At 39.0% G+C, this 27,032-nt stretch overlaps 1 protein-coding gene across 2 annotated transcripts in view; it reads left to right on the top strand.

The window, feature by feature from the left end:
• The window catches only part of MED12L (mediator complex subunit 12L), a 353,727-nt gene that overhangs the window by 289,967 nt on the left and 36,728 nt on the right, over positions 1 to 27,032 (top strand). For both annotated transcript variants that reach the window (XM_068984811.1, XM_068984801.1), the window contains 16 exons: positions 793 to 1,020; positions 1,608 to 1,749; positions 3,380 to 3,500; positions 3,885 to 3,986; positions 4,703 to 4,816; positions 8,611 to 8,810; positions 11,734 to 11,922; positions 12,525 to 12,599; positions 12,717 to 12,907; positions 13,728 to 13,889; positions 16,842 to 16,953; positions 19,844 to 19,933; positions 20,968 to 21,077; positions 21,274 to 21,409; positions 22,194 to 22,355; positions 24,678 to 25,040. In XM_068984811.1, coding sequence (XP_068840912.1) covers positions 793 to 1,020; positions 1,608 to 1,749; positions 3,380 to 3,500; positions 3,885 to 3,986; positions 4,703 to 4,816; positions 8,611 to 8,810; positions 11,734 to 11,922; positions 12,525 to 12,599; positions 12,717 to 12,907; positions 13,728 to 13,889; positions 16,842 to 16,953; positions 19,844 to 19,933; positions 20,968 to 21,077; positions 21,274 to 21,409; positions 22,194 to 22,355; positions 24,678 to 25,040 — 2,497 coding nt within the window. The remainder of the gene's footprint in view (positions 1 to 792; positions 1,021 to 1,607; positions 1,750 to 3,379; positions 3,501 to 3,884; positions 3,987 to 4,702; positions 4,817 to 8,610; positions 8,811 to 11,733; positions 11,923 to 12,524; positions 12,600 to 12,716; positions 12,908 to 13,727; positions 13,890 to 16,841; positions 16,954 to 19,843; positions 19,934 to 20,967; positions 21,078 to 21,273; positions 21,410 to 22,193; positions 22,356 to 24,677; positions 25,041 to 27,032) is intronic.

Here is a 27,032-nt window from a genome sequence, read left to right as displayed (position 1 = left end):
GGCAAGGACAGCAATGTGCACGTGGGGTCTGAGCTCCGAAATCAGGTCATCCTTCAGCCGTAGCTGCAGAGCAAGATTTGAGAGGATGCTTTCTAATTCTCTTTTATACACTTAGACAATATATTCTATATATTATTCTGTATAATTCTGAATATTGTAAACCAGGTTCTTAAAACACCCTAGATGCCACGGAGAAGCACAACATGATACATTTTTAGGAACAGTATAATGGTTTCTCTACTCTCATAGACTTTGTATATTATCCGTATCTGCCTTCCTAGAATTTAAACTCCTTGAAGGCAGGGAGTGAACCCTTCTTTCCTAGTTAGGCATGACACTTGAACCTCCCTGGATATTCCGAATGGAGAGAAATAGTTTTACAGGATGCATGATTAGGATAAAAACACCAAGTTATTGCGGGTGTGTAATCCAATCTATTTTTATTAGTCTTAAGTTATAACACTCACTATTCAGAAAAGTTGTTGGACGTGTTAGTAGATGATTGTATTTTTAAAGCATGTAAAATGTAGAAATGACCTTTAAGTTAAAATTAGTACCCAAATGTCTTATTTTTGTTTTGTTCCTCTACCCAATTAGTAACTGTTTTTGGAGCTAGAACATTCTAGGCAATGTGTCCAATGCTTATTATTGGGAAGTTGGAATCAAGAATCCATAATGTGAGCTTTCTCTAGGAATAGTTTACAGTTGCCATTTAATCTGTCCTTAAATGAAGTCACTTTCTAGTTATTGTAGTTTTGTTTTGTCTTTTAACTCTTCTTCTTCTAACCTCAGTAGTGCCTGTTCAAAAGTAAAGCAAACCATATATAATAATGTGATTCCTGCGAATTCTAACTTGCGATGGGATCCGGACTTCATGATGGATTTTATTGAGAATCCCTCGGCCCGTAGCATCAACTACTCAGTGCTGGGCAAGATCCTCAGTGACAACGCAGCCAATCGCTACAGCTTCGTCTGTAACACTCTCATGAATGTATGTATGGGTCATCAGGATGCTGGAAGGTGAGCTGGGCTTTTTGATTAAACACTGTTGTTGCACGATTGCTACTTTGAAATTCAGATCTTTAATTTGAGACATTTGGCTTTGTTTTTTAAATCGTATTTGGTAACTGAGTTTACTTCAGCTCTATTCTGGCTGCTTTTCTTAACCTGGCTTATTGATCTGACGTAAGATGCTTTAGATATAGTCCATTTAGTTGTCTGATCAGTTTTCAAAAATATATATGACAAAAATACCAATGAAAAATACACATAATTTTGGAAATGTTGGATTTAGTTCTTCTTTTTACTTAAGCATGAATTCATAGGTCAGATTTGTTTACTGAACTAAAAATATGTTAATTGCTATCTGTACTGGTTATTGTTTGTTGCTAGACAGCATTAAATATTAGAAAACATGTGAAGACATTTCCTTTCTCTTCTGTCCTGTATTCTAGTAGGTAGTTTGTCAAGTGGATTTTTATTATATCCTTGAATCTAAGAAATGAATCCCATGTTCGATGATACTGAAATTATATGTTCGTTGAGTTTATCCTGTACGCCTGTTTGTCTTTTGTTACTTTCTCCTATGTTCTTTTTCTTCTTTGTAGGATTAATGACATAGCCAATTTCTCCTCCGAGCTGACGGCCTGCTGCACTGTTCTCAGTTCAGAATGGCTGGGGGTCCTGAAGGCTCTTTGTTGTTCTTCAAATCACGTGTGGGGGTTTAATGATGTTCTTTGCACTGTAGATGTAAGTTTTCTGTTGCATTTAAAAACTCAGCTGTGCAACTAAATATTCAATTAGTAATTTTCTTTAGTTGACTCAACTCTTAACTGAAATAATATAAATTGTTTTCTTCTCTCTCTGTAGAAGTGATAAACCAGAATGTGATTGCCAAGGATAAGTAAATGGAAAAAAAACAAAAACAAAAACAAAAATAGCTTAATTTAGAATGGAGATGCCAGGAGTCTCCTCCTTTGTTAGCTGAGACTTCTTGTCTGTGGTCTCCTCAGAGTAGTCTGTTCATAGTTTACTAAGTGCCTTGGGTCCTTCATGGTGCAGGGCATAACTTAACTGAAGCAGTTTGCATTCTGAAGTCAGCCAGTTTGTTTTCTTAAGGTGAGAAAAACTCTCCTTAGAGTATTGGTTCTGTTGTGTGGGATTAGGATGTCCAGGCTCAGATTTGTAGAGCTGTCCAATCTTTCTTAGTTACTGTGTCTGAAAGTTTTTGAAGAGATGTCCGTTATAAAGTAACACATATTTTCTCAACTATCACATTGCATCAGTGTGGGAATTTCTTAAAAATCCATCTTGATTCTTTATTTCTGCTTGTCACTTCCATCACTTCTTGCAGTAAATCATGTTACATATTAGTGTATCTCATATATAGAAGAACTGTATACATTATAAAACCTGCCTCTCAGTTAAAGTTTTATTTCCTAGTTCTGGTGACTCAAGACCACATGGGCAATCCTACTCTATCCTGTGGGCACCTAAGGTGTAAAACTCATATCTGTGACCTACTCTTCCAAACAGCAAAGACCCAAATTTCTTTCTTTAACATAGGTCCTTAATCTTTCAGTTGTTTTTGTTGCACTTTACCTCTGCTTGTTTCCTCATCTGTAAAGTTGGAATTAATAGTATGAACCTCTAGGTGCTGTACTCTTTCTCTGTAAATCTCTAACCATAGTTTTTGACTTACAGGACAACTTAATGTGGAGGCTGCCACTACAGCTGTTTTTCTTATTACTTTCTGCCAAAGTCTTGTGAGATCTGTAAAGGGTAGAAGTTTCACTCTGAATGAATGATTTTTTTCTCCTCTGATTCTCCTCTTTCTTTCATTTTCTCCCTCACTCATCTTCACTCTTCTTTAAATTTAGGTGTTGATGAGAATTTTCACAGTTGTTTTTAAAACTAATTTAATTATCTTACAAAATTAAGATTAGTTATTCCTGAAAGAAACACCAAAACACTCAGAAGGCTTGTTTTTCAGTTAGAGAACCTCCTTGTTTTCCATTGCTTCTAATGATCTTACCCTTCAATATCAGATTATACTGCCTTCTGCCAAAAAGACTTACTTATGTTATATCACTTAGAGATATCTTCATTTTGCTGTTTTATTGTTTGGTTTCTCAGTTACATGTACTCAAGGTACAGCTTAGAATTGTCTTAAAGCTTTGGGATATGGGTGAACCTCTTTCTTCGTCTTAAAAAACAGAAAAAAGCCCAGAGGGTAATAACTCATAAGTGATTTCCCTCTACTGGTTCCTTTTGGGATTTGAGATCTAATTGGTGTTGCCTACTTTCTCTTAGATATGAATCTTAAGATGTTATTCCAAAGGGTGTTAGGTATTAAAACATGTCAATGTTTTTCTTGAAGGTGAGTGACCTTTCATTCCATGATTCATTAGCTACTTTCATTGCTATTCTGATAGCACGACAGTGTTTCTCCCTGGAGGACGTCGTGCAACACGTCGCACTCCCCTCTCTCCTAGCCGCAGGTAAGGCTGCGTCCCGGAGCTGCCCTGGTCATTTGATTGGTGTCTTGGTGCTGTGGTCTCTCACAAGTGGAAGGAGTGACAGATTAGAATTTGAGCCAGACATGCGGTGTGCAGTATTACGTCATCAAGGTAGAGATGGTAGAATGATAATAATTGTTCCAAACAAAGTCACACTGATTTAAATGGAGAAGGTTGGAAACGGCTATCTTAGTACTTGTTTGTAAGAGAGCTCTCAGGTATCTCAGAAAAGAAATAGCCAGTGCTTTACTTTCTACTGTAAGGAGCATTTATTTAAATTATTCCAGAAACTTCAGCTTACGAGAAATGCTGAAGATATGTTCTTCAGTATGTTACAAAACTTGCTTTTAAAATCCTCCCTCCTAGCTTGCGGAGATGCAGATGCGGAGCCTGGGGCAAGAATGACATGCCGCCTGCTGCTTCATCTCTTTCGAGCTCCCCAGGCCTGCCTGTTACCTCAAGCAACTGGTGAGATGACTGTTGAAATCTCTCTGATGACGTTTTCATTTGGAGCTTTAGGTTTAACTTGACCAAGTAGGCTGTCCATTCTGTAATCTCCTTCCTGATTTTGGTGGGCTTGTTTCAAGGTGATGAAAGAAAGGGGTTGTCAGCTGTTGAGAAAGGTTGTCAGCGCCTTTCTTTTACGTAATATCAGGGTGTATTGAGAAACTCACATCAGGCGTTAATAAACAATAAAATTACCTCTGCTTCTTGGCCAAGTCATGCTGGTGGGCAGTGTGATCCTCCAACATACTCTTGTTGGTTAAGAACCATACTCTAGCAGTTTAGGGCAATGGCATTTCATTTATTGTTTTACTAAGGTGAAGGGAATAGGTAAAGAATTCTAGGGATTAGAATTTAGTGCAGTCTATTCCTAAAGATCATTTCTATGTAAATGTGTGTGTGACATCAGCAGAAATGGATAAAAGTGCTACTGATTTTTTTTCCATGCATCTCTCTGAAGAGCAAAGACATTGTCTTAATAATTAAAACAAACAAACAAACAAACAGTATTGGATACTGCCAGTGTCTCTTAGTGAATCCATGAAACGCCAATTAAAGCTAGCTAATAGCAATTAAGCGCCCACAACTTAACAATGAAAGGCCCTGCTGACTGTAAATGGTTACAAACAGTGGTTAATGATGATGATGAATCTGTTAAAGCTTTGTTGTTTTTCTTACAGGCAAACCTTTCCCCGGAATAAGATCATCTTGTGATCGACACCTCTTAGCTGCTGCTCACAACAGCATTGAAGTGGGAGCCGTGTTTGCTGTCTTAAAAGCAATTATGATGCTTGGTAAGATTATCCTGGCACTGAGCTTGGTTAATCACTAGAAACAGAGGCAAAATAATTTCTGTTCAGGTTTAACTCTCGTTAAAATTATTAGAAACACATTTTTGTTTGTTTATTCTCTTGGAAAAATTAGGTTTTTTTTTCAAGTTTATGTTCAGTTGGACTGCAAGCAGTCTGTCCCTTACTTACAATTCTGGGGGAGTTTAAATACTTTTTTTCGTGTGGTATTTTAGCTGCCCATAGGGCTGTTAGGATTTCATTTGTTGGCAGAAGTCACACTTTGTGATGAACTCTGTTGAACTGGTAATCTGTGTAAAGGTTTACATTTTGTGTTATATTCCTGGACTAGAATACAAGAAAATCTGGGTTTTAATCTTAGTTTTTCATTGTGATCCTGAAAAAGTTTCTGTCCATCTGCCTTAGTTTTTGTCATGCAGCAGGTGATAATTACAATGATATTGATACTGTTGATAAATCAGTATTGGATATCACACTTTTTCATTTAATTTATAATGTTCAAGACATCCCTACATCTTTATTGATATGTATTCTCCAGGAATAGTAGATTGATATGTATTCTCCAGGAATAGTAGTACTGTCTTTTCTGTTCATTTACAGTGCAGTAGTTAAAGCATTTTTATTCTGTAAATCATTCAGGATTTAAAGGATTGGGAAGGATTCTTGAATTCATACTGCCTAATTTCAACTTAAGGTGCCCTCTTTTGGTCTTGACTAAATAAAAATTACCTCTTATGTTCCAAAGGGACTCCTTTTGGCTAGAACTGAATTTGCTGAGTTTAGATGAATTGTTTTAGGTGAGTCTTAAACGTGTTTTAGAATGTATCCTGATCCTTTTATACCTCTCTTTAAGAAGTATTGGGGCTTCCCTGGTGGCTCAGATGGTAAAGAATCTGCCTGCAATGCAGGAGATCCAGGTTCGATCCCTGGGTCAGGACGATCCCCTGGAGAAGGAAAAGGCAACCCACTCCAGTATTTTTGCCTGGAGAATCCCATGGACAGAGAAGACTGGTGGCCTACAGTTCATGGGGTTGCAAAGAGTCAGACACGACTGAGCAAACAACACTTAAGTGTTATTTGGTGATGATGGGGGTAGGTAACAAGAGTTTTCATCAAACAAACTATTTAAAGTTCACCTTAACACACACACATACACACACACACACACACACACACACACACACACACAGACACACACACACACACACACACACACACCCCTATTGAAATGCCCAGGGATTTTCTATTTGTAATGGAAAGGTAGAGCCATATGGAGGGCCACAGCCTCTCCTCTGAGCTCTTAGTACTATACTGCCAACATTAAATGCTTATTTCAGTAAGATTTTTCTACTTTTAATATGTTTGGAAGGAAAGCTGGCCAGTCAGTTCTATTTGATAAATAAATATAGGGACTAAGCAATCAGGGACTGACTTTTTTTTACTGGTATTTTTAATGCCCATCAGGGAAAGATTTTCCATTAGCTAATGTTGAAAGTGTGAATGCATATGTGATAGACATTTGCAGAAACTAAAATGTGTACCATAGAAACATTATATTTAATGGTTTAATTCCAAGTATAATTTGCCAACCTCTTTAAGTATACATATTTTAATATCAGTGCCCACCAGTTTATCTCAGGGCCTTTCCTTGAGCTATTTAATTGGCCCCAGTTCTTGGTGGATTCTACATCTTCCTAAGTGATAGAGGGTTCTTCAGGTCTGAGAAGTCAGGATGAGGTTTGTTGAATGTCAACAGACCCTTGGGCCGGGCAGGCACTGAACACTGTGTCTGTTCTATTGTCTCTGCCATTGCAGAAGCTTCTAGCACAGCCTTCCTGACCTTCTGAGTCATCCTAACATCTAAATTGAATAAGGATCACCTAGACTGGGGCTGGCAGAAGTGTTTCCTTGTTTTTGCAGTATTTACCTCACTGTGTTCTTATCACAGTGTTCTCTCAAGTCCTGTCCACTAGGATCTATTTTGAGTTAGGGAGATAGGACTGTTTTATGGAATTCAATTTCTACTTTCTCTAGTAGTTTAAGGTGTGGAAACAGTTGTTTATAGGGCTTCCCTGGTGGCTCAGTGGTAAAGAACACTCCTGCCAACTCAGGGGACATGGATTCTATGCCTGGGTCAGAAAGATTCCCTGGAATGGGAAATGGCAACCCACTCTAGTATTCTTGCCTGGAGAATTCCATGGATGGAGGAGCCTGCCAGGCTACAGTCTGTGGGGTTGCAAAGAGTCAGACATGACAGAGCATGCATGCACAGGATATTTATGGGCTTCCCTGGGGGCTCAGTGGTAAAGAATCTGCCTGACAATGCAGGAGACTCGGGTTCAGTCCCTGAGTCGTGAAGATCCCCTGGAGAAGTAAATGGCAACCCACTCCAGTATTCTTGCTAGGGAAATCCTATGGAAAGTGGAGCCTGGTGGGCTATAGTACATGGGGTCGCAGAGTTGGACACAACTTATTGACTAAATAACAATAGCAACAGTAGTTGTTTATATCTTCTAAGTTTGGAAATAGCATGCTAAATGTTGGTACATGTAGAATTCAGTCTTTGTTCCAGCTTTTGAAGAGCTTTGCTGAATTAAATAAATGCCTGTGAGTGAAGTGAACTTGGTGCCTTTTTGCATAAATATTTGAATGAGAAATGTATAATATGTGATAAGATACTGAGTTGAAATGTATTATGTGTTCTTCCCTCCCTTTAAGATTTTTTAAGTAAACATTTACTAAGCAATTCTGATTTTTAAAATTCAGCAAAGTCAAAAGTTTTTCTTGGCTGACTTAAGGGTTTTAAAAGGCTTTTTGCACTGACCTGGGGTTGGTTTCCCTTACAGTGAAGTAGTGCGGGCTTTATCTAAACTCATCTGTTGGTTACAGGAATTTTTCCTGTTCAATGCTTGTGATCTTTGTGGGTAAATAGACAAGAGTTTGGAGGCTCTGTTTCCATTTGGCTGTCTTTTTTTTTTTTTTTTTTTTACCAAATTACATTAATTTTTCACTTTTAAAATATGACAAATTTTTGTCTTTCATGGCTAGAGAATATTTCTTATTTCCAACTATCAATAATTCTGCTCAGTTTTCCCCCTAGAACTTTGTTGTGAGGAAAACACTTTCCTGAGCTTCATTTTACTAAGTATATGAGAGGCTGATCAGGTGAGGTTTTCTAATTTGGATGTTTACAAAGAGGAAAGTGAAAGACATGGGTTATTCAATGAATGCCCTATTTTCCAGGGCTTCCTTAGTATGCATTGCCCTTTTCCATTCCCAGGGAAATAAATCTCTCTTGTCAAGAAGTTGATAGTAAGGTGGGCTAAGGCAAAACTTTTCTCTTGACCTATGGATAGAAAATAAGTCATTCATTGTAAGAGAAGAAATGAAAAAGGGACATCTAGAAGGGTGAGTAACCCATTTTTTCCTTGTCTATATAAGTCAAATGAATTTGCATACATTTGTGCTTGAAATATTGGTGAAATCAATGTTCTGTGATTCTTAAGTGTGATTCATAATAGCCTTTCCAAGTTTGGTGGAAGTATACTTAATTCTATAAATGAAATAAAAAATGAGCCTTGAACTTTTTTTTCCCGTGTCTGATGGAACTTCTCAGCGTTCCTGTATTGATCCCTTCTCTTTGTTCCTGAACAACTTACTTTGCAATAATGATCCCATTCATGTATTTTAAATCTCTGAATGCTTGCCTCATTTATTTTCCAAATATTTGGCAATATTTTGAATTTCTATGATTTTGCTTTTGTGATTCTGTTATGTAGGAGATGCCAAAATTGGCAATAACAGTGTCAGCTCTTTAAAAAATGATGACTTCACCATGAGGGGTTTACGACGTGATGGGAATGCTGAGGATATCTGGACTGCCTCACAAAATTCAAAATCCTGTGGGAAAAGCATTTCCATAGAAACGGCCAATTTAAGAGAATATGCTAGATATGTACTGAGGACCATCTGTCAACAGGTATTTTTCAGGTTTAATTTGCCTTTAACTTTGAGTGTATTATTGTTCTTTTGGAGAGAAAGGCCCAATATTGTAGGAAACTTGTACATAGATAGTCCTCTTTTGCCTTCTCACTTTATTTTGAAATTATTTCAAATTTTCTGAGAAGTTGTAATAATTTATAAAGAAGTCTAGTATACCCTATACATAGATTCACTGATTTTTTAAATCTTACCATGTTTGCTTTATAATTCTATTTGTGTGTATGTGAGTATGGTCTCATATACTTTTTACTTCTTATATTTTTACTTAAGCATTTGAGAGGAGATAGAATACATTGTCCTTTTTTACTTTTTAATATTTCAGCATTTATTAACATAACTAAATACAATTTTTAGAAGGAAGGAAATTTAGCATTGGTATCTTAAGTTTTTCTCACCTATAGGCCACATTCCAGTTTGGTCAGTTTTCCCAATAATCTTGGGTTTGTCTTTAGTTTCCTGGTGGTGAGTGTCAGATTATGCCTTCCTTACCATGATACTGTAGAAGTATGTTATATTCTTCTCAGGTGATCACATCCAAAGGCGCCTGAGGCCCATTTGTACCTCATTGGTAATGTTAACGTTGATCAGGCTGTTTCCACTGTATGTTTTTTTTAAAATTTTTGTTTTGTATAGTTATCATTTTTCCCCTTGGAATTAGTAAACAGTTTGGGGGACACTCTCTGAGACAGTGCAAGTTTTCTGCTTCTCATCACACTCCCTCACCTCCCATAGCGCATCCATTTGGATTCTTGTCTAAACCAGGCTTTACTATGACGGTTGCAAGATGGCTTTTCCCAACTCCTCCACTTTTTTCACATTTATCAGTTTTCATTCTACTCTAAGGAAAAGCCAAACCTTTTCTGCCTTCCCTTCCTTTCTTCCACTTATTTATTATCCACAAAAGTTGCAGTATATTGTCCTCAGTTATTATAATGTTCAAATTGTTCCAGATTTGTCCAGAAGTGGAAATCTTTTCATGCTGACTCTTGTGTTATTTTCACATCTCTCTCGCTCTTTCTTTTTTAATAACAAGTATTTTCTGCCTTTCTGGCCTATCTTATATTTTTCCTGCCCCAGACTAGATTTACTCATCTTTTCATGGAACCTTGGTTCTATTTAGAAGAAGATGGTGTTTAGAAACCAAGATCTGAGTTCTGTGTGTGCTTATTGCTGTGGGCAATGTGCGTTTATTGCTTTTAGGCCCTTTAAGCAGGCAGAGCTGGGGGAAAATGCATCCATATACCATAAACGTGTGTGTGTGTATAATCATGAGTTTATACTGATAAACGTCCAGTTCTGATCAAACAGCTTAAGTTTTTGTTAGCATCCCTTCAATCTGTGTTGAAAGTGCTCTCTTCCATATTAAGAGTCCTGGATACCAATAACATCAATTATTTACTGATTTGTTGAATTCTACAACACACCTGAAGTAGGGTTAGAATTATTACACCTATACTACTATGAAAAAATGAGTCTCCTAAAAGGAGTTGAGAATTTGCTTATAATTCTTTTTTCCCTAAGGTTTTACAGTATGTGCTAAAAAGTTATTTGACCTTTCTTTTTCAGTATGGATATATTACTCACTTAAAATATAATTGATTTCATTTGGTTTTGTTTGTGTTCAGTTTAGATTTCTTTCCCTACCATATCTATCTTTAGAATAACATACTCCCAAAGGTCAGCTGGGGTTTCCTGGTGGGCTCATCGATAAAGAATCTGCCTTTCAATGCAGGAGATGTGGGTTTGATTCCTGGGTAGGAAAGATCCCCTGGAGAAAGACATGGCAACCCATTCCAGTATTCTTGCCTGGGAAATCCCATGGGCAGTGGAGCTTGGTGGGCTACAGTCCATGGGGTCCCAAAGAGTGGGACACAGCTTAGTGACTAAATAGCAGTAGCAGTAACTAAACATCAGCGAAGGTCAGTCTACTAGTGAGAAGGTATGCTCAGAGATGTACATCTCTTTCCCTCATCTTTTCTACACTGTGTTTCTCACTGCCCTAGGTAATCAGTTTCATTATTTTCTGATTTATCTTTCCAATTTTTATTAAATTCTCCTTTCCTATTAGAAAAAAAGGCATACCATATATGCTCTTTTTCACTTTGCTATTGGTATAATATAATGTTGAGTCATGTTTTTCTTAAAGTATACTGTAATCGTGGTAAAAGTTAACTATTAGTCATATATATGTTTAGAGTGTGCTGAGTTGTGCATTGGCTTCTGATTGTGGGTACACATTGGAGTCACCTGGAGAGTTTAAAAACATTTTGATGCTTAAGAAATTACTGATGTCTGGATAGCATTACTGAGGTTGATTAACTGCTGTGATATGGAGACTGATCATCCTTGACTCAGCAATTGTACTTGTAAGAAGTTATCCTAAGAACATAATTGTACAGAGAACAGATGTGCACAAGTATTTATAAAGGTAACATTATTCATAATGATATCAAAAAGGAAGACAGTTTTCTCAGTGTTATACTATATCCTATCTATTCAGTGGGATATATTACAGTGCATTCCATGAAAGTGAGGAATACATGTTATAATACAGAATCACTACTGTTACATAGCAAGTTAAAAAAAAATGATTACAAAACAGTATTTAGAGCAAAGTTTCATTCTCCAACTGAAAACACATACTAGTGTTTTCTTTACTGAGCTTTCTCCCCCACCTCCTTTTTTATCTTTTTGCTAATTTCTTTCATGCATTCCTTTTTAAAAAAATTTTTATAACCAAGATTCTACTTTATACTTTTAAGAAGTCAAAATACTGGAAAATTTCTAAGCCTTTTCCCTCCTACTTTTTCCATCTATTATTTTTTAAATGGAAAATTTCCTGTCCGCTTTCTGTTGTGAGCCATGAGTTTAGTACAATCTAATTGCCATCTTATTTTTAGGAATGGGTAGGAGAACATTGTTTAAAAGAACCTGAGAGATTATGCACAGACAAAGAACTTATTCTGGACCCTGTGCTCTCAAATATGCAAGCACAGAAATTATTGCAGCTGATCTGTTATCCTCATGGCATTAAGGAATGTACGGAGGGGGACAACCTCCAAAGACAGCACATTAAACGCATTCTTCAGGTGAGTGAAAATAGTCTAAAGACTGTGTTTCTGTCATTTTGACATGTTCTTTGTGTTTATAACAGGAGTTACTGCGTCTCTTTTGTCATTGCTAGCTAATTCTTAACTTTAATTAATTCTGATTTTTATTCCCCCAATTTTCCATTTTGTGCAACAGCCACGCTTTATTGCTGGGTAAATACGCACACTGCAAACCGTATACAACCATTATGTATCTATAAGTGTGAATATGTTAATTCATGTCAGTATTTATTGTGTTTACATGAGAAATAAGCTTTGTAGGACTGTCTTCATTATGTTATTCATAAAATATCAAAATCATTTTGTAATGCAGTTGTTTAGATAGACTTTGGGAGAAGAAATGATTGTCTTATTCATTTCCAGTGCCTAGCTGAGTAAGGCACATTATTTTAATGTTGCTGTTTTTTGCTTTGTCTCTATAATGAGCATATGTAATAGACTTGGAAGCCTTTTGGGTCATATGAATCCCTTTATTGTGTGTGATCATTCGTCTGTTTTTTTGAGAAAGAGAATACTGCAGGGGATTCTTATACTTTAAGACATGTTTGGTATTCTTAACATGCTAACTCCATTTTCCCCAGAATCTTGAGCAGTGGACGCTGAGGCAGTCCTGGCTGGAGCTTCAGTTAATGATCAAACAGTGCTTGAAGGACCCTGTGAGTATATTAATGAAAGCGTGAACGTGTGTGCCGTTTTATCAAAAGCAACACAACATTGATGCTTGTGGATAAAGTAAAACACAGGGGTGCTTGTTTTCTCATGTCTGACTCCAGGGCTCTGGTTCGGTGGCTGAAATGAACAACCTGCTGGACAATATTGCCAAAGCAACAATAGAGGTGTTCCAGCAGTCAGCTGACCTAAACAATAACTCTTCTAACGCTGGCGTGGGCCTCTTCAGCCCAAACGGAATTGGCAGTACTGATACAAGTAGCACAAGGCAGAATGGAATAAAGACATTTCTCAGGTATTTTTTTTACCTGTGGTTTTACAAAGCTATCATTCATTTTTCACATGTAACTGCACATTTTACTTGGATAATGCAGACTTTTTTTTTCATAAAGCTGCAGGAATGTGAGGAAAATAATTGCTTGTAAGTGTCCATTATCATTATTTAATATATTAAAGGGCCATGCTGCTGGGCTGCATGGTAGCTGAGCATTCCACATATGCGGTTGAGCAGGCCCAGACTCCTTGGAACCACAGTTTACGTTCCATAGGGGTGAATTTCTTTCATGTGCCCTGAGGCTGCCCTATTCTGTGGTATTCTTAATATAGGAAACTCTCTTTCTGCCATCTTTTTTAGTTGGCAGTTTTGCTCAAATGATAATTACAAAAGGCAGATAGACTTGTATTTCATCATTTTGGTGTCAAGTATAACTGGTGAATTTTGAAACTTTAGAAATTGGTTATTTAAATGCTTAAATGTAATCAGAACATTTCATATTTTAACCATGAGAGAAAGGTATATTGCTTGTTAGACAAAAAAACAAATTGCTTGTTTGTGTTCAGAAAGCCAGAATCATAGAAAACCACTTTTCCAGACTTGAGCTATAGTGTCCTTGCAGAATCCCACCTTTTAGCACTTTCCATAAGCACGAAGAGTGTGTGCAAATGTCTGGTATTTGGTGAGAGGACACAGTATAGAAGTAAAAGGCAAATGTTAGAATAACCCATGTGTCCTGTGAATGTAAGTTTTGCTTTGGAGTTTCGATCAGAACTGTGGGAGCAGAGTAAAAGGATGCCTTGGGTATATCCTTGGGTGTAACATCTGTCTCCATTTTTAGTTCCTCTGAACGCAGGGGTGTGTGGCTGGTGGCCCCCCTAATTGCCAGGCTGCCGACTTCTGTGCAGGGAAGAGTGTTGAAAGCAGCTGGGGAGGAGCTGGAGAAAGGACAGCACTTGGGTTCTTCTTCCAAAAAGGAAAGAGACAGGCAAAAGCAGAAAAGGTATGGCTGGAAGTTTTGTTCCTATGTGAGCGGTTAAAGAATGGTTGAGAAAATTCAGTGTCCTACAGATGTACATGCTCATTATACTCTGCTGTTGGTGGTTATTAATAGTTGCTAAGTCATGTCTGACTCTTTGTGACCCCATGGACTACAGCATGCCAGGCTTCTCTGTCCTCCACTATCTCCTGGAGTTTGCGCAAATTCATGTCCATTGAGTCTGTGATGCTATCTAACCATCTCATCCTCTGCCACCCCCTACTTGTCTTGCCCTCGATCTTTCCCAGCATCAGGGTCTTTTCCAATGAGTTGACTCTTTGTGTCAGGTGGCTGAAGTACTGGAGCTTCAGCATCAGTCCTTCCAGTGAACGTTCAGAGTTGATTTCCTTTAGGATTGACTGGTTTGATCTCCTTGCAGTCTGGGGGACTCTCAGGAGTCTTCTCCAGCAACACAATTTGAAGGCATCACTTCTTCTGCCCTCAGCCGCCTTTATGGTCCAACTCTCACATCCATACGTGACTACTGGAAAGAACATATCTTTGACTAGATGGACCTTTGTCTGCAAAGCAGTCTCTGGTTTTTAATACGCTATCTAGGTTTGTTATAGTCATTGTACTCAGAGTCCACTGAAATTTCGTCTTTGTATGGAATTGAAAATAATCTGATAGGCCAAGTTCTGTTAGATAAAGTCTCCAGATTATAATATGTAATGCACTAGCCTTCAATTCCGGAGAAGGCAATGGCACCCTACTCCAGTACTCTTGCCTGGAAAATCCCATGAACGGAGGAGCCTGGAAGGCTGCAGTCCATGGGGTCGCTGAGCGACTTCACTTTCACTTTTCACTTTCATGCATTGGAGAAGGAAATGGCAACCCACTCCAGTGTTCTTGCCTAGAGAATCCCAGGGACGGGGAAGCCTGGTGGGCTGCCGTCTGTGGTCCGCACAGAGTCGGACACAACTGAAGTGACTTAGCAGCAGCAGCAGCAGCATTCAATTCTGCCTGTGTACCCTAATCACTGCTGCACTATTAAAATACTGACTTCTCAGCTCTGCTTCAGACCTGGTGAATCAGGTCTGTATATCCACAGTCCCTGTATTCAACAGTTGTTTGGGTTTTTTTCTTTTTATTTAGGCACTCAAATTTCATGGAATAATTTATACTTCTATTATGCTGCACCCTGAAATAAGTTACTAATATTTTTAACATTTAGGGCTCTTGTTCTAGCCTATATATTAGGCTAGATCCTAATATATAGGATCCTCCAAGTTGAGTCTTCCAAGTTGAATGTTTTTTAGGTTTTGTGGCCTGAAAAAGGTTTAAGTAATTATATTAGAAAAATGCTTATGTTACTGAAAAAGAACATAAACACATTCTAATGTAAAACCATGATGAATTTAGTACCTCAGAGGTAAAAGGAAATTCCTAACATTGAAAAATAAAAATTCTGAGCCTTTTGAACATTTTGGGTTTCTTGTGCCCTAATCAATAATGATTTCTTATGACCTAATCGGTAGCTGCCATTTACTAAGGCCTTATGAAATGTCATCCTCAATATAGAATTCATTACATACATATGTAAAGTTTTAAAATCTCCCAGCAGTCATACTGAGGTGCTTTCATTATGTCTGTTTTACAGAAGAAGAAACTGAGGCACTAGAAAGTTAAGTAAATTTATCAAGGACACATAGCTAAGAAGGTGTGAAGCTGAAACCCAGGTGGTCTGGCCTCTGAGTCTATGCTCTTAACTGAAGCACATTTTGGTTTTGGCCTAGCTTTGCACATATGTTGCTTGGCATCTGGTTGCTTCATCGCCTTTGCCAGTATTTATTAACCAACCAGATAACTCAATTTTAATTCTCACAGTTGATTGGCTAACGATGGCATGTACATTGCCTCACTTCCCACAGGAATCCTAGATGGTATTGCAGAGATTGAAGGTGGCTCTTTCTAAGTCAGTCTCTCTAAGCTCTGCTAGTGTAAAATGAAGCGGATTGAAATATTTTGACCTCAATCTCATTTTAAGAAATCTTTCTTTGCAGTGTAGAAAAATTAGTTTATCAATATGTCGGCTGTTTCTGATCATGTAAGAAGTAAGGCTAAAATGCCAATTTAAAATAAATTTTAAAAATCAAATATCTTAAAACTCTTTTACAAGTCAAGCCTGTGGGATGTAGTGGAGCTGTGCACTAGGTCACTGGCCAGCAGAATGGTTTTGGAGGCCTTAGACCTCGGTGCTCATCTCAGTTCTACTCATGCCCATCTAATTTGTCTTGAGAAATGTGCTGAAAAACAACACAAGCACAACAATCCTAATAGGCCTGTTTCCTGGCCTGTAAATAAGAATGGTGGCTCAGTAGTAAAGAATCTGTGGCAATACAGGAGACAGTTTCACTCCCTGGGTTGAGAAGATTCCCTGAAAAAGGAAATGGCAACCCATTCCAGTATTCTTGCCTGGAAAATTTCATGGGCAGAGGAGCCTAGTGGGCTAAAGAATATGGGATTGCAAAGAATCAGACGTGACTTTAGTAACTAAACAACAACAAAATACAAATACTATGTGAGAGAAGTTTAAAAGTTTTTCTTTTTGTTCTGTGTATACAGTGATATTCTTCCTGCTATGTATCTTTAAATTCAGTTTACTGATACAAACCATACATTTTCTTCTTCCTCCCCCGCCCCCTGCTCAGATGCAGTATGAATTTATGCTCGTTTGCAGATGCCTTCAAGGGCAAGAGAACATATTAAATTATTTAGAAGCATTACAGTGGTTTTAAACCTTATTAGTTAGAGATATGATTTAACTTTTCAAGTAGTCTTGGCTATTTACTACTTCCCTCCCTTTTCTAATAGTAAAATGAATAAGAGCCAGTAACCCGAGGGCAGGAAATCAGTGTTGCACAGGAAGGAATCTGTTCTTTCTAACTAGATCTGCTGTTATTACTTCCTTTATAGTATGTCTCTTTTGAGTCAACAACCATTCCTCTCACTGGTCCTTACCTGCCTTAAGGGACAAGATGAACAACGAGAAGGCCTTCTAACATCTCTGCAGAATCAAGTTAACCAGGTAAAGTACAGTAGAATATTGAGCTAGGCAAGTATTTTCCTAATGGCATTCATTTGTTTTTCTTTCAAACACTGAGCTTAAACTAACAAGGGCAAAGCATGTTTTGATTAGATGTAGGAAAGCACCACCCATGTCCTTGTTCTCCTACCTGGCATTCTGGTCACCATGAGATTAGCAATAGTATAATATGAATTAGGCATTGGACAGATGTCTGTGAAAGTTACATTTTGCAGATTGCACATAACTTTGTCATATCTGCTCCTAAGAGAGCTTTGTCTCTTAGGAGAGCTCCTGGAGCAGTCTGTGTTGCAGGGCACATGTCAGTAACAAAGAGAGCCTGCCCTCTCTCCAGGTCTTCTACTGGGCTTCCACATGGCAGGGAAAGTCTCAGCTTGAGCTCTGTAGGTTCAAAACCCAGTTTTACTTGCAGAACTATAGTGATGCTGGTCTAGGGCACAAGAAGTGTGCATGCTTGCACATGCTACATCGCTTTAGTTGTGTCCGACTCTTTGCAACCTTGTGGACTGTAACCCATCAGGCTCCCCTGTCCATGGGATTCTCCAGGCAAGAATACTGTAGTGGATTGCCTTGTCCTCCTCCAGGGGCCTTCCCAATCTAGAGATTGAACCTGCATCTCGTGAATCTCAGGCGTTGGAGGGCAGGTTCTATACCACAGGCACCACCTGGGAAGTCCCAGGGCACAAGATACTCATTGCTGAATCAGAAGGCATTTTTAGTTCATTTACAAAGATCTGGGACTTTGCCTTTCCACCAGCTGTAATTCTCATGGTCACTATTTGAAACACTTATGTTCTGTGTGCCATGAGGAAACTGAGTGATCAAACTGGAATTTGAAAGTATAGAATGGAGAAGAGTGAGTAGATGCTTCCGTGGGATGTTTTATCCTATAGTAGTGCCTAATGGAGGCTTCCCACACGGCTGTGTCTTCTTTAATGGTACTGGATGAACCTGAACAAGACACTTACTCGTCTCTAATCATCTGCTACCTTTTGGATATGTGAGATTTATCTCTGCACAACAGCCAGAGTGATCCTTTTAAAGTGTAAACCACATGTTTTTCTGGTGCCTCAAAATGTTGCAGTGTTTCTTATGGTATATATGTGTTTTGTGTGTGCGTGTGCTCGATTGTGTATGATTCTTCGTGACCTCATGGACTGCAGCCTGCCAGACTCCTCTGTCCATGGGATTCTCCAGGCGTGAATACTGGAGTGGGTAGCCGTGTCGTCCTCCAGGGGATCTTCCCAACCCAGGGATCAAACCCATGTCTCTCTCGTCCCCTGCATTGGCAGGCACATTCTTTACCAGTAGCGCCACTGGGGAAACCCCTGTTTCTTACTATACCTGGAATAAAACTTCCCCGTACAGGCTTATGTGACCCTCCATGACTTGTCACTGGCTCCCACCTCTATCTTGTTTCTTTCCTGACATGGCCTTACTCACTCCATTCTGTACGCAATGACCATGTTGCTGTTCCTTAATCTTGCCGAGCATCTTCTTGTTGCAGAGCCTTTCTCCCCTTCCCTGGAAGTTATCGACATGGCCACCTCCCTCAGTTCAGCAGATCTCTGCTCAGCTCTCACCTCCTTAGTCCCCTCCCATCCCTTAGTCCCACCCCCATCACGCTCTAAAACGAGGACCACAGTTATTCTCTGTCCCCTTGTCATGATTCTTACCACTTGCTCTACTGATCTTGATTTGTCCTACTACCAGAATGTCAGCTCCATGACAACTTGTGGGCTTTTTTAAGCTACCTTGTACCCTTCACCTGCCTCGAGGGAGATTCATCTATATCTTTTGATGAGATTTGAGAAGTGCTCCACATTTACCGTGTGGCGTCCTCACAGATCATCTGTTGGACTCAGTTACTTCTGCATATGACTCATTTCAGCTCTTTTGAGATGATTCTCCATAGATGCCCTACTTCAGGGCACTTTTTTTTTTCGCTTATACATCTGATTCAGAATTTCCCACTGGTGGTTTGCCTTCCCTAAGCAACCTGTCCCTTCCCCAAGCAACCTGTCCCTTCCCCAACATTTGTCTGAATAAGTGAGGAAGCATTTATTTAATAAATTGGTATGCAACTTGGCTGATGTCCAAGATGTCACATTTTTCAAAGTTGGTTATATTACCTTTATCAAGGAAGATAAGCCTCCCCTTCAATGAAACATCAGAATAATGCGTTTGCTAGGATTCACAGCCTCTCCCTAGAAAAATAAGTGGAGACTGATATAAAATGTAATTCTATTTCTCTTTATCTTTATGGTGGTGGTGGTGGTGTAGTCACCAAGTTATGTCTGACTCTTTTGCGACCCAATGGACTGTAGCCCGCCAGGCTCTTCTATCTATGGGATTTTCCAGGCAAAAATATTGGAAATAGTAGGTTGCCATTTCCCTCTCCAGGGTATCTCCACGACCCAGGGATCGAACCCACATCTCCTTCATTGGCAGGCAGATTCTTTACTGCTGAGCCACCTGGGAAGCCCCTTTATCTTTACACTTATCTTTATAAGACCAGTGTAATGATGTATTCTTAAAATATTCTTTATTTTTGTTAATGCTTAACCTCATGATCCTCTAAAGCATTTCCTAAGACTTATCAACAGTGTATGTAATTACATAAGATTTTTCTTAATAGGGTATGTAATTAAATAACAAACAAAAAAATAGCTATATTCCTGTCTGTGTGGAAGAAGGGGAGGAAAGTGAAATTTTATACCCCCCACCCCACCCCCACCGCTTTTTTAAATTTATTAAACTAAGAAGTTGTCTTCATCACTTAAAAACTCAGTTTAACTTTAAATATGAGAAAAATCAAATTTAACAGGGAAAACGAGTATTGGGGTTTGTGTTCATTTATTTTCTGGTTTAGATTTTAAGTAACTGGAGAGAAGAACGATACCAGGATGACATCAAAGCACGACAGATGATGCATGAGGCGTTGCAACTCCGCCTCAATTTGGTAAGAGACCCTTCTAGCGTCTTTCCTCCATTAAGTTTACCTCCATGTGAAAATAACTCCAGCTTTCCACTCCTGCTGTGGTCACAGCCTCCGTTACAAGGTGAAGCCCTCTGTTTGCTCTCCTTACTGCTTCCTTGACTCTCAGACCTTCTGTTTTCCTTGCCACTGTCCTTCCTGTCTGGTCTGGCTTCTAGACAACAGTAGATATTTTTGGTATCGTCTTGCCTTCTGCATCCCACCCCCAGTGTCTCTCTCTCTCTTTTCTGTTTGTGCCAAGAGTAGGTCATAGGGAAGTACTAACTTGAGGTGAGCATTAGCTTTTACTCTACTTGCTTAAAAACTGTATTAAAATGTTCTTTAAGTCAAAATGTTATCAAACTTTCCATCAAATTGATCATAAAGAGAAATCCCATAGGCAGGTTTTCTAGAAATTTTATATTTCCTTCTCCGGCAGATTCTTTTGACTCTTCCTTTTCTCAATGCACAAGACCAGATAAAAGCTACTCTGGAAGATGGCTTGCCTGATGCTTGATATAACTTCCCACTCGTGAATGAGCAGTCCTAAGGGCCAGGCCTTCCACTCATCATTACTTCTGTGTTACTGGCTCTTTCCAGGTGTTGTTATGACAGTAGACTTAGATGAAATAGTTAACTGACAACACAAAATTTTTAGATACTGAGTCACTTAGTTTACATCTATTCATTAATTGGATGAAAGTTACATAATGAAACTGAATATCATGAAATTTAGGAACAACAGAGATCTAATTTTACTAGTGTGTAATTCATGTTGATGACGTGTCTATACTCCATACCTCCTCCTCCTCCTTTTTTTTTTCTCAATGTCCAGTTCCTGTGCTAATGGAACCAAAAAGACTGGCAAATATATAGCTAGTTGACAGAGAAGACAGGATAATCCATAGCTTAGAGCAACTTTAAAGTTTTTAAACCACTGAAAATGTGGCTGTGTAAAGTGGTGGTAGTAGTCTTTGTGACACTATGCTGATTTTTCCATTGTATTCTTTATGTGCTAGGTGGGAGGAATGTTTGACACAGTGCAGAGGAGCACCCAGTGGACAACAGACTGGGCGCTTCTCCTCCTTCAGATCATTACTTCTGGCACCGTTGACATGCACACTAACAAGTAGGTTCTTATCATTTCACATTGACTTTGCTTCATAGATGTATAGTGGAGGCTTTCATATTCTGGCCACAGATTCTTCCACATCATATACTCTTAGGTTACCATTAACAGTTCTATGCCTTAAATAAAAATGCTCAGTTAGTTAACAGTATCTTGGTTTTGCTTTAAGTTGCAAACCTTTTCTTTCTCCTTCCAGTGAATTATTCACAACAGTTCTTGACATGCTGGGTGTTTTAATCAATGGAACATTGGCCTCTGACCTGTCAAATGCATCCCCAGGGGGATCGGAAGAGAACAAACGCGCATACATGAATTTAGTCAAGAAACTGAAAGTAAGTTTGTGGCCTGCTTAGGAGTTTCTGGATTTATTTAGTGCATGTTATTTTATTACTCCTTAAATCAGACGTTATTTTTTGCATTTAACTTTGTATCAGGTGATTATTTTGCTGTTTTACCTCAGCTTCTCAGTACCCCAAAGTTAGAAGTATATATAGCTTGAAGATTTTTCTTAAAATAACTATACTCATAAAACATATTTAATTTTTTAAGGGACTGTAGAAGTCCATTATCAAATATGTAACCAAAATGCCAACATTAGATTTAGGGTAAATTTCATCTTCCACTGGCAATATGCAGTTGAATATTAAACATTTGCATTGCTATTTCTAAATTCAATTCATTTGCCTAGCCACTAATACAGTTTTTGAAATAAATTATAAACAAACAATGCAGGAAAAAAGTTAATAGATCTGATGACCTTACTAATAAAACAACCAGTGGTTACCTTGTGGCCTGACTGTGGATTGGAGAACGTGTTCCGTGCCGCAGCTCCTGTCTTCGGGTTGCAAATACTATGGGTTTTTGTCGTTTCAGCACTGTGATGTTTGTTGTGTAACGAGGGTGCCTTCATATGTGTTCTATTTTCTACTTAAATAGAAGAAATGAAACATATGCATCACTGTAAATGAGAGCTGCCCCCTAGACCCTGTTGAAGGTCAAAGAACATTCCAGCTATAAAAAGGAAATGTTTCATAGGGGAACTTCCTCCTTGTGAACATTTGCCTTTGTTATAATTTCTATCTCACTTCTGTCTCTCTCACTGTCTCCCTTTTTTAGAAAGAGCTGGGGGACAAGCGGTCAGAAAGCATTGACAAAGTTCGACAGCTGTTACCTTTGCCGAAACAGACATGTGACATCATTACCTGTGAACCTATGGGCTCCTTGATTGACACAAAGGGAAACAAAATTGCTGGATTCGATTCTATAGATAAAAAACAGGCAAGAGTAAATGTTTGTTCCTTATGTATATAAATGCATGCACTTATACTTTCTTGTCTTCCTATAGGGCATATGAAACATCTTAATATTGTTGTTTCTTGATTTTTTAAAACATATCCTTGTCATTTAAATGCAGTGGTCTTTGGCATTATCGTACAGATAATGATGTTGAAGATCTTCATTTAAATGATTTTCTGAATTTAAATGAATTTTCGAAGCTCATCAAGGGAAAAGTAAGTAGAACCTTGTTTAAAAAAAAAAGGGAATATGTTTAGTAGATGAAAAAATTTGTATTAATAAAAGTCTCCGTATAGTTTAAAATTAAAATTTAAATGGCTTTAAAATTTAACGCTGTTTAAAAAGTTTTAAAGTGATAGCACTTTATTTTCTTATCAGCTGAACAGCATTTAATGAACACTTGATTTATATAAGATACTAAATATGGTTCTCTAAAACTTGAGTCAGTCTAAAGCTGAGCTCAATTACTCAGTCATGTCTGACTCTTTGCAACCCAATGGATTGTAGCCCAAGGCTCCTTTGTCCATGGGATTTCCATGGAACAATACTGGAGTATTCCAGGCAAGAAAACTGGATTGGGTAGCCATTTCCTACTCCAGGAGATCTTCCCAACCCAGGGGTTGAACCCACGTCTCCTACATCTTCTGCATTGGCCTGCGGATTCTTTACCACTGCATCAGCCCAAAACATGAGCAACGCTGTCAGGTATTCTTTCAATGAACATTGAACAACTGTGGGGTTCCAAGATAACGGAGATGAAAGACAGAGCTCCTACCCTTAAGGGAAAGTAGATAGACAATTATTGCGTCATGCTTCCCACATGACACAGTGGTAAAAGAACCTGCCTGCCAATGCAGGAGATGCAAAAGATGTGGGTTCGATCCCTGGGTTGGAAAGATCTCCTGGAAAAGGAAATGGAAACCCACTCTAGCGTTCTAGCCTGAAGAATTCCAAGGACAGAGGAGCCTTATGGGCTACAGTCCGGTCCATGGGGTTGCAAAGAGCTGGACACAACTAAACGGCTAACACACACATGTCGTGAGATTTGTGTGTCTTGGTACAGAATGTTAGAGGACCCTGAGAAAGACCCATCATATTCAGATGAGGGGTAGGTAGTCAGAGCAGGATCCTCAGGAAAATTGACACATCATTTTGGATGAATAAGGGTTAGCAGGAGGTAGGCAAAGTGTGGTACAGGCAAAGGGAAGTGTTTATGCAAAGACCTGAGAGACTGTAGCTCATAGGCAAAATGCAACTCATCAGTAAAGTAGAGAGCTTTGAGAGTACTGATACCCACACAGTTGTGGAGAGAGAAGACTAGAGTCAGGCGCAGGTTGACCTTGCACCACTGTCCTTTCCAGTGGTGACACTTCTGGAACCCATTTGGATACGTGGTCTTGGCACCCAGGAAGGAGCTCTAATGTCAAGACCAGATATTAGGAAACAATCAAAATACAGGTGGTAACTGAGCCGTGGTTTTGGATGAAGCCACCCATGGAAGAGTATGTGTAATTGGGAACAGGAGCATTCACAAGTTATTAAAGATGACTTGAGCAGTTATCTTCAGGGTCACTGTGGAGAAAAATATTTTCTGATTGGTATGGCAGGGAAAGGACCAAGGGATAGCACCAATTCGTGTTAAAAATCAGAAACTTGTAGTTTCAGAAAGAGAATAACATTTCCTCTCCTCAACTTAGTGGAGAGAAGCTTGAATTGAAGGATTTTCTTTGTACCTGTTGGCACACGTTAATTCTGTAATAATATTACTTAACTACTTAAGAGACTGCCTAATTAAGTACATGAAAGATGATTGTATTGAACCGAGTCCATACATGTTTGGATTGAAGTAAATTTGAGCCCAATTAGAGGTTGAATGTAATTTGACTCTTAAGTTTTGTTTTATCTTAAAAACAGTAAATAGATTCCAAAGGTTTTTAGTACAGTAATATCAAATTTTCAGTGATTGGGTTTTTTTGGGGGGAGGGGGTACTGGGGGTGGAAAAAGAACCTAAATGGAGAAAATGGCATTTACAGTAAAAATTACTGGGCTGTCTGGTGTCCCAGCCTCAACAGAGTGTCATGTGTTATAACAGACTGTAGATCTGGACTTACAGGCCTGGAATGTAGCCACTGCCCTCAGTGATCTAGTATCAGCCTGGACTCATTAGTTAACCTGACTGCTGTGTGCTAGAGTTAAGGCCCCCTCGAGCCAGAATGCTCTCTGAATCTGTGTCCTGAGCAAGCCTGGCCTCCATATCAGCAAAAGATCTGAGCACGTGGTCATAGCTCCTTACTTCACCACAGGGTCTCCAAGTCTCCACGAAGCAGAAGGTGTCCCCGTGGGATTTGTTTGAGGGTCAGAAGAACCCGGCTCCTCTGTCCTGGGCCTGGTTCGGGACTGTCCGAGTGGACCGGAAGGTGATCAAGTATGAGGAGCAACATCACCTCCTCCTGTATCACACGCACCCCACGCCCAAGCCCCGGAGTTACTACCTCGAGCCACTGCCCCTGCCTCCCGAAGAGGAAGAGGAAGAGCCCACATCTCCCATCTCTCAGGAACCTGAGAGGAAATCAGCTGAGCTGTCAGATCAGGGAAAAACCGCAACAGATGAAGAGAAGAAGACAAAGGGAAGGAAGCGCAAGACAAAGTCCAGCTCAAGGGTTGATGTGAGTATGGGAAGTAGAGATCGTGGGTGTGTTAGCATCCCACAGAACATTGACTAGTTCCTGAATTACATCTCTAAGAAACATTCTGAAGTGCAGTGTAAGCCTGTTTGTAAGTTATCATGAAGGCTCAGATATAATGAACAGAACAGCACACAAACTTTTCACAAAGAACAGGGTCATAGTTTCTGATTTTGCCTCTTCTACTTTTCATAACTATGTTTAATTTTATACTGTGCCTGTGAATAATATTTATTTACTATTTCACTGTCTCACAGTTTCTGAAATTTAGAACTTGAATTTTTTGACCTAATAAAATCTCATCCTTGTATGTATTTTTATTATGAGGCATGTCTAAAATATTTTTTGTATTTTGAGCAGTTGATATCTGTAGTAAATTAACATAAGAACTGTTTCCTTAGATAGGATCCTATCTAACATATCTTATAAGATGGTTCTGAGGTTTCATCATGTGCTATTTCATCTTACTGTCCTAAATATTTCTACTTCTTTACCATATTTTTAGATTTTATAAGACAGAAAGTGAACATAATTTAAAGCAGTTTTACTTCTTGTTTCCCTGATAGCCTTCCCTATCTAGAATAACGTTTTCTTGAAAACCTCAGAAATCTATGAGATGGTAATTTAGAAATAATTTTATAGAATCAATGTGTAAAATGTCTTATCATTTAAATTTACCTGGAAAATACTCTAGAGGGAATTTGTGATGTTTTTCTATAAAATATAAGAGTTTTTATTGTGCAGTGGAAGAAATATTCACAGTTTGTTGACCTGTCATCATGACTGCTTATTCTTATTGTCCACCTAAGTCAAAACTAAGAGATTTTTTCTTAGCTGATAGCTTGGTGATTAGTATTATTCTAGAAATGACCACCCTCCCTTTTGGATCCCCACTTGAATGTCAGTGCCCTCTTCTCATGGAGCCTTTCTATGAATGTGTCTCTATTTTGAAAAAGATGTTTAATAAGATCCAGACTGCCACTTCTGCCAGTCTGGGTCTCTTAACCTGTTTATCCACACGGATAGATTTCTGTTCTTTTCAGATGCTTTAAAAGACATCAAGCCCATCTCCTTCCCCAAGTGAGTCCTGGTCATGTCTTTTTCTCCCACACTTCTCCTGAAGTTGCCTCTTTTCAGTCATATATATTGCAGGGAACTGAGCTTTTATTTTTCCTTCATCCTTCATGACTAGAGAAGGAGGAGCACTGGGGGAAATATTCAGGTGTGATCCTTAGAGTCTCTGCACCTACTCTGAGGAAGAGATAGCCCTGGACAGGAGGTGTGGTGAAGGGCAGAGGGGACACGATGGGGGGAGTGGAGTGGGGGGAGTCTGCTTCTTGACAGTGCTTTCTTGAAAGCTGAAACTAAGACACTGTCTAGGCTGGAGACTAGTTTCAAAGTCCTGTGCGTGTTTCTGGCTCATTCTCATCCAGGTGCAAGATATCAGGGAAACTTTCTAAGATGAAATCGTTGGGAGACTCAGCAACTGAAGATGCGTTTTCTACTCTAGGTGATGGTCAGCATTGGTGTTCTAAATGTACTTCTAGTATTTAAAAAACAGATTTTGGGAAAGATCCTTTTCCATCTTCCCCCCACTGTTGTTGTTGTTCAGCTCAGTTGTGTCTGACTCTTTGCGACCCCGTGGACTGCAGCATGCCAGGCTTCCCTGTCCTTCACTATCTCCTGGAGTTTGTTCAAACTCATGTCCACTGAGTCGGTGATGCCATCCAACCATTTCATCCTCTGTTGTCCCCTTCTGCTCTTGCCCTCAATCTTTCCCAGCATCAGGGTCTTTTTCAATGAGTTGGCTCTTTGCATCAGGTGGCCAAAGTATTGGAGCTTCAGCATCAGTCCTTCCAATGAATATTCAGGGTGGATTTCCTTCAGGATTGATTGGTTTCATCTCCCCCACTGTAGCCAAGTCCATTTAAGTCGAGCAAGAGTTTTAACTTAAAGGAAATTTTTGCAGAGAAT

The sequence above is a fragment of the Capricornis sumatraensis genome, chromosome 1, assembly GCF_032405125.1.
Source record: "Capricornis sumatraensis isolate serow.1 chromosome 1, serow.2, whole genome shotgun sequence".
NCBI lineage: Eukaryota > Metazoa > Chordata > Mammalia > Artiodactyla > Bovidae > Capricornis > Capricornis sumatraensis.
This window is presented reverse-complemented; position numbering and strand designations above follow the sequence as displayed.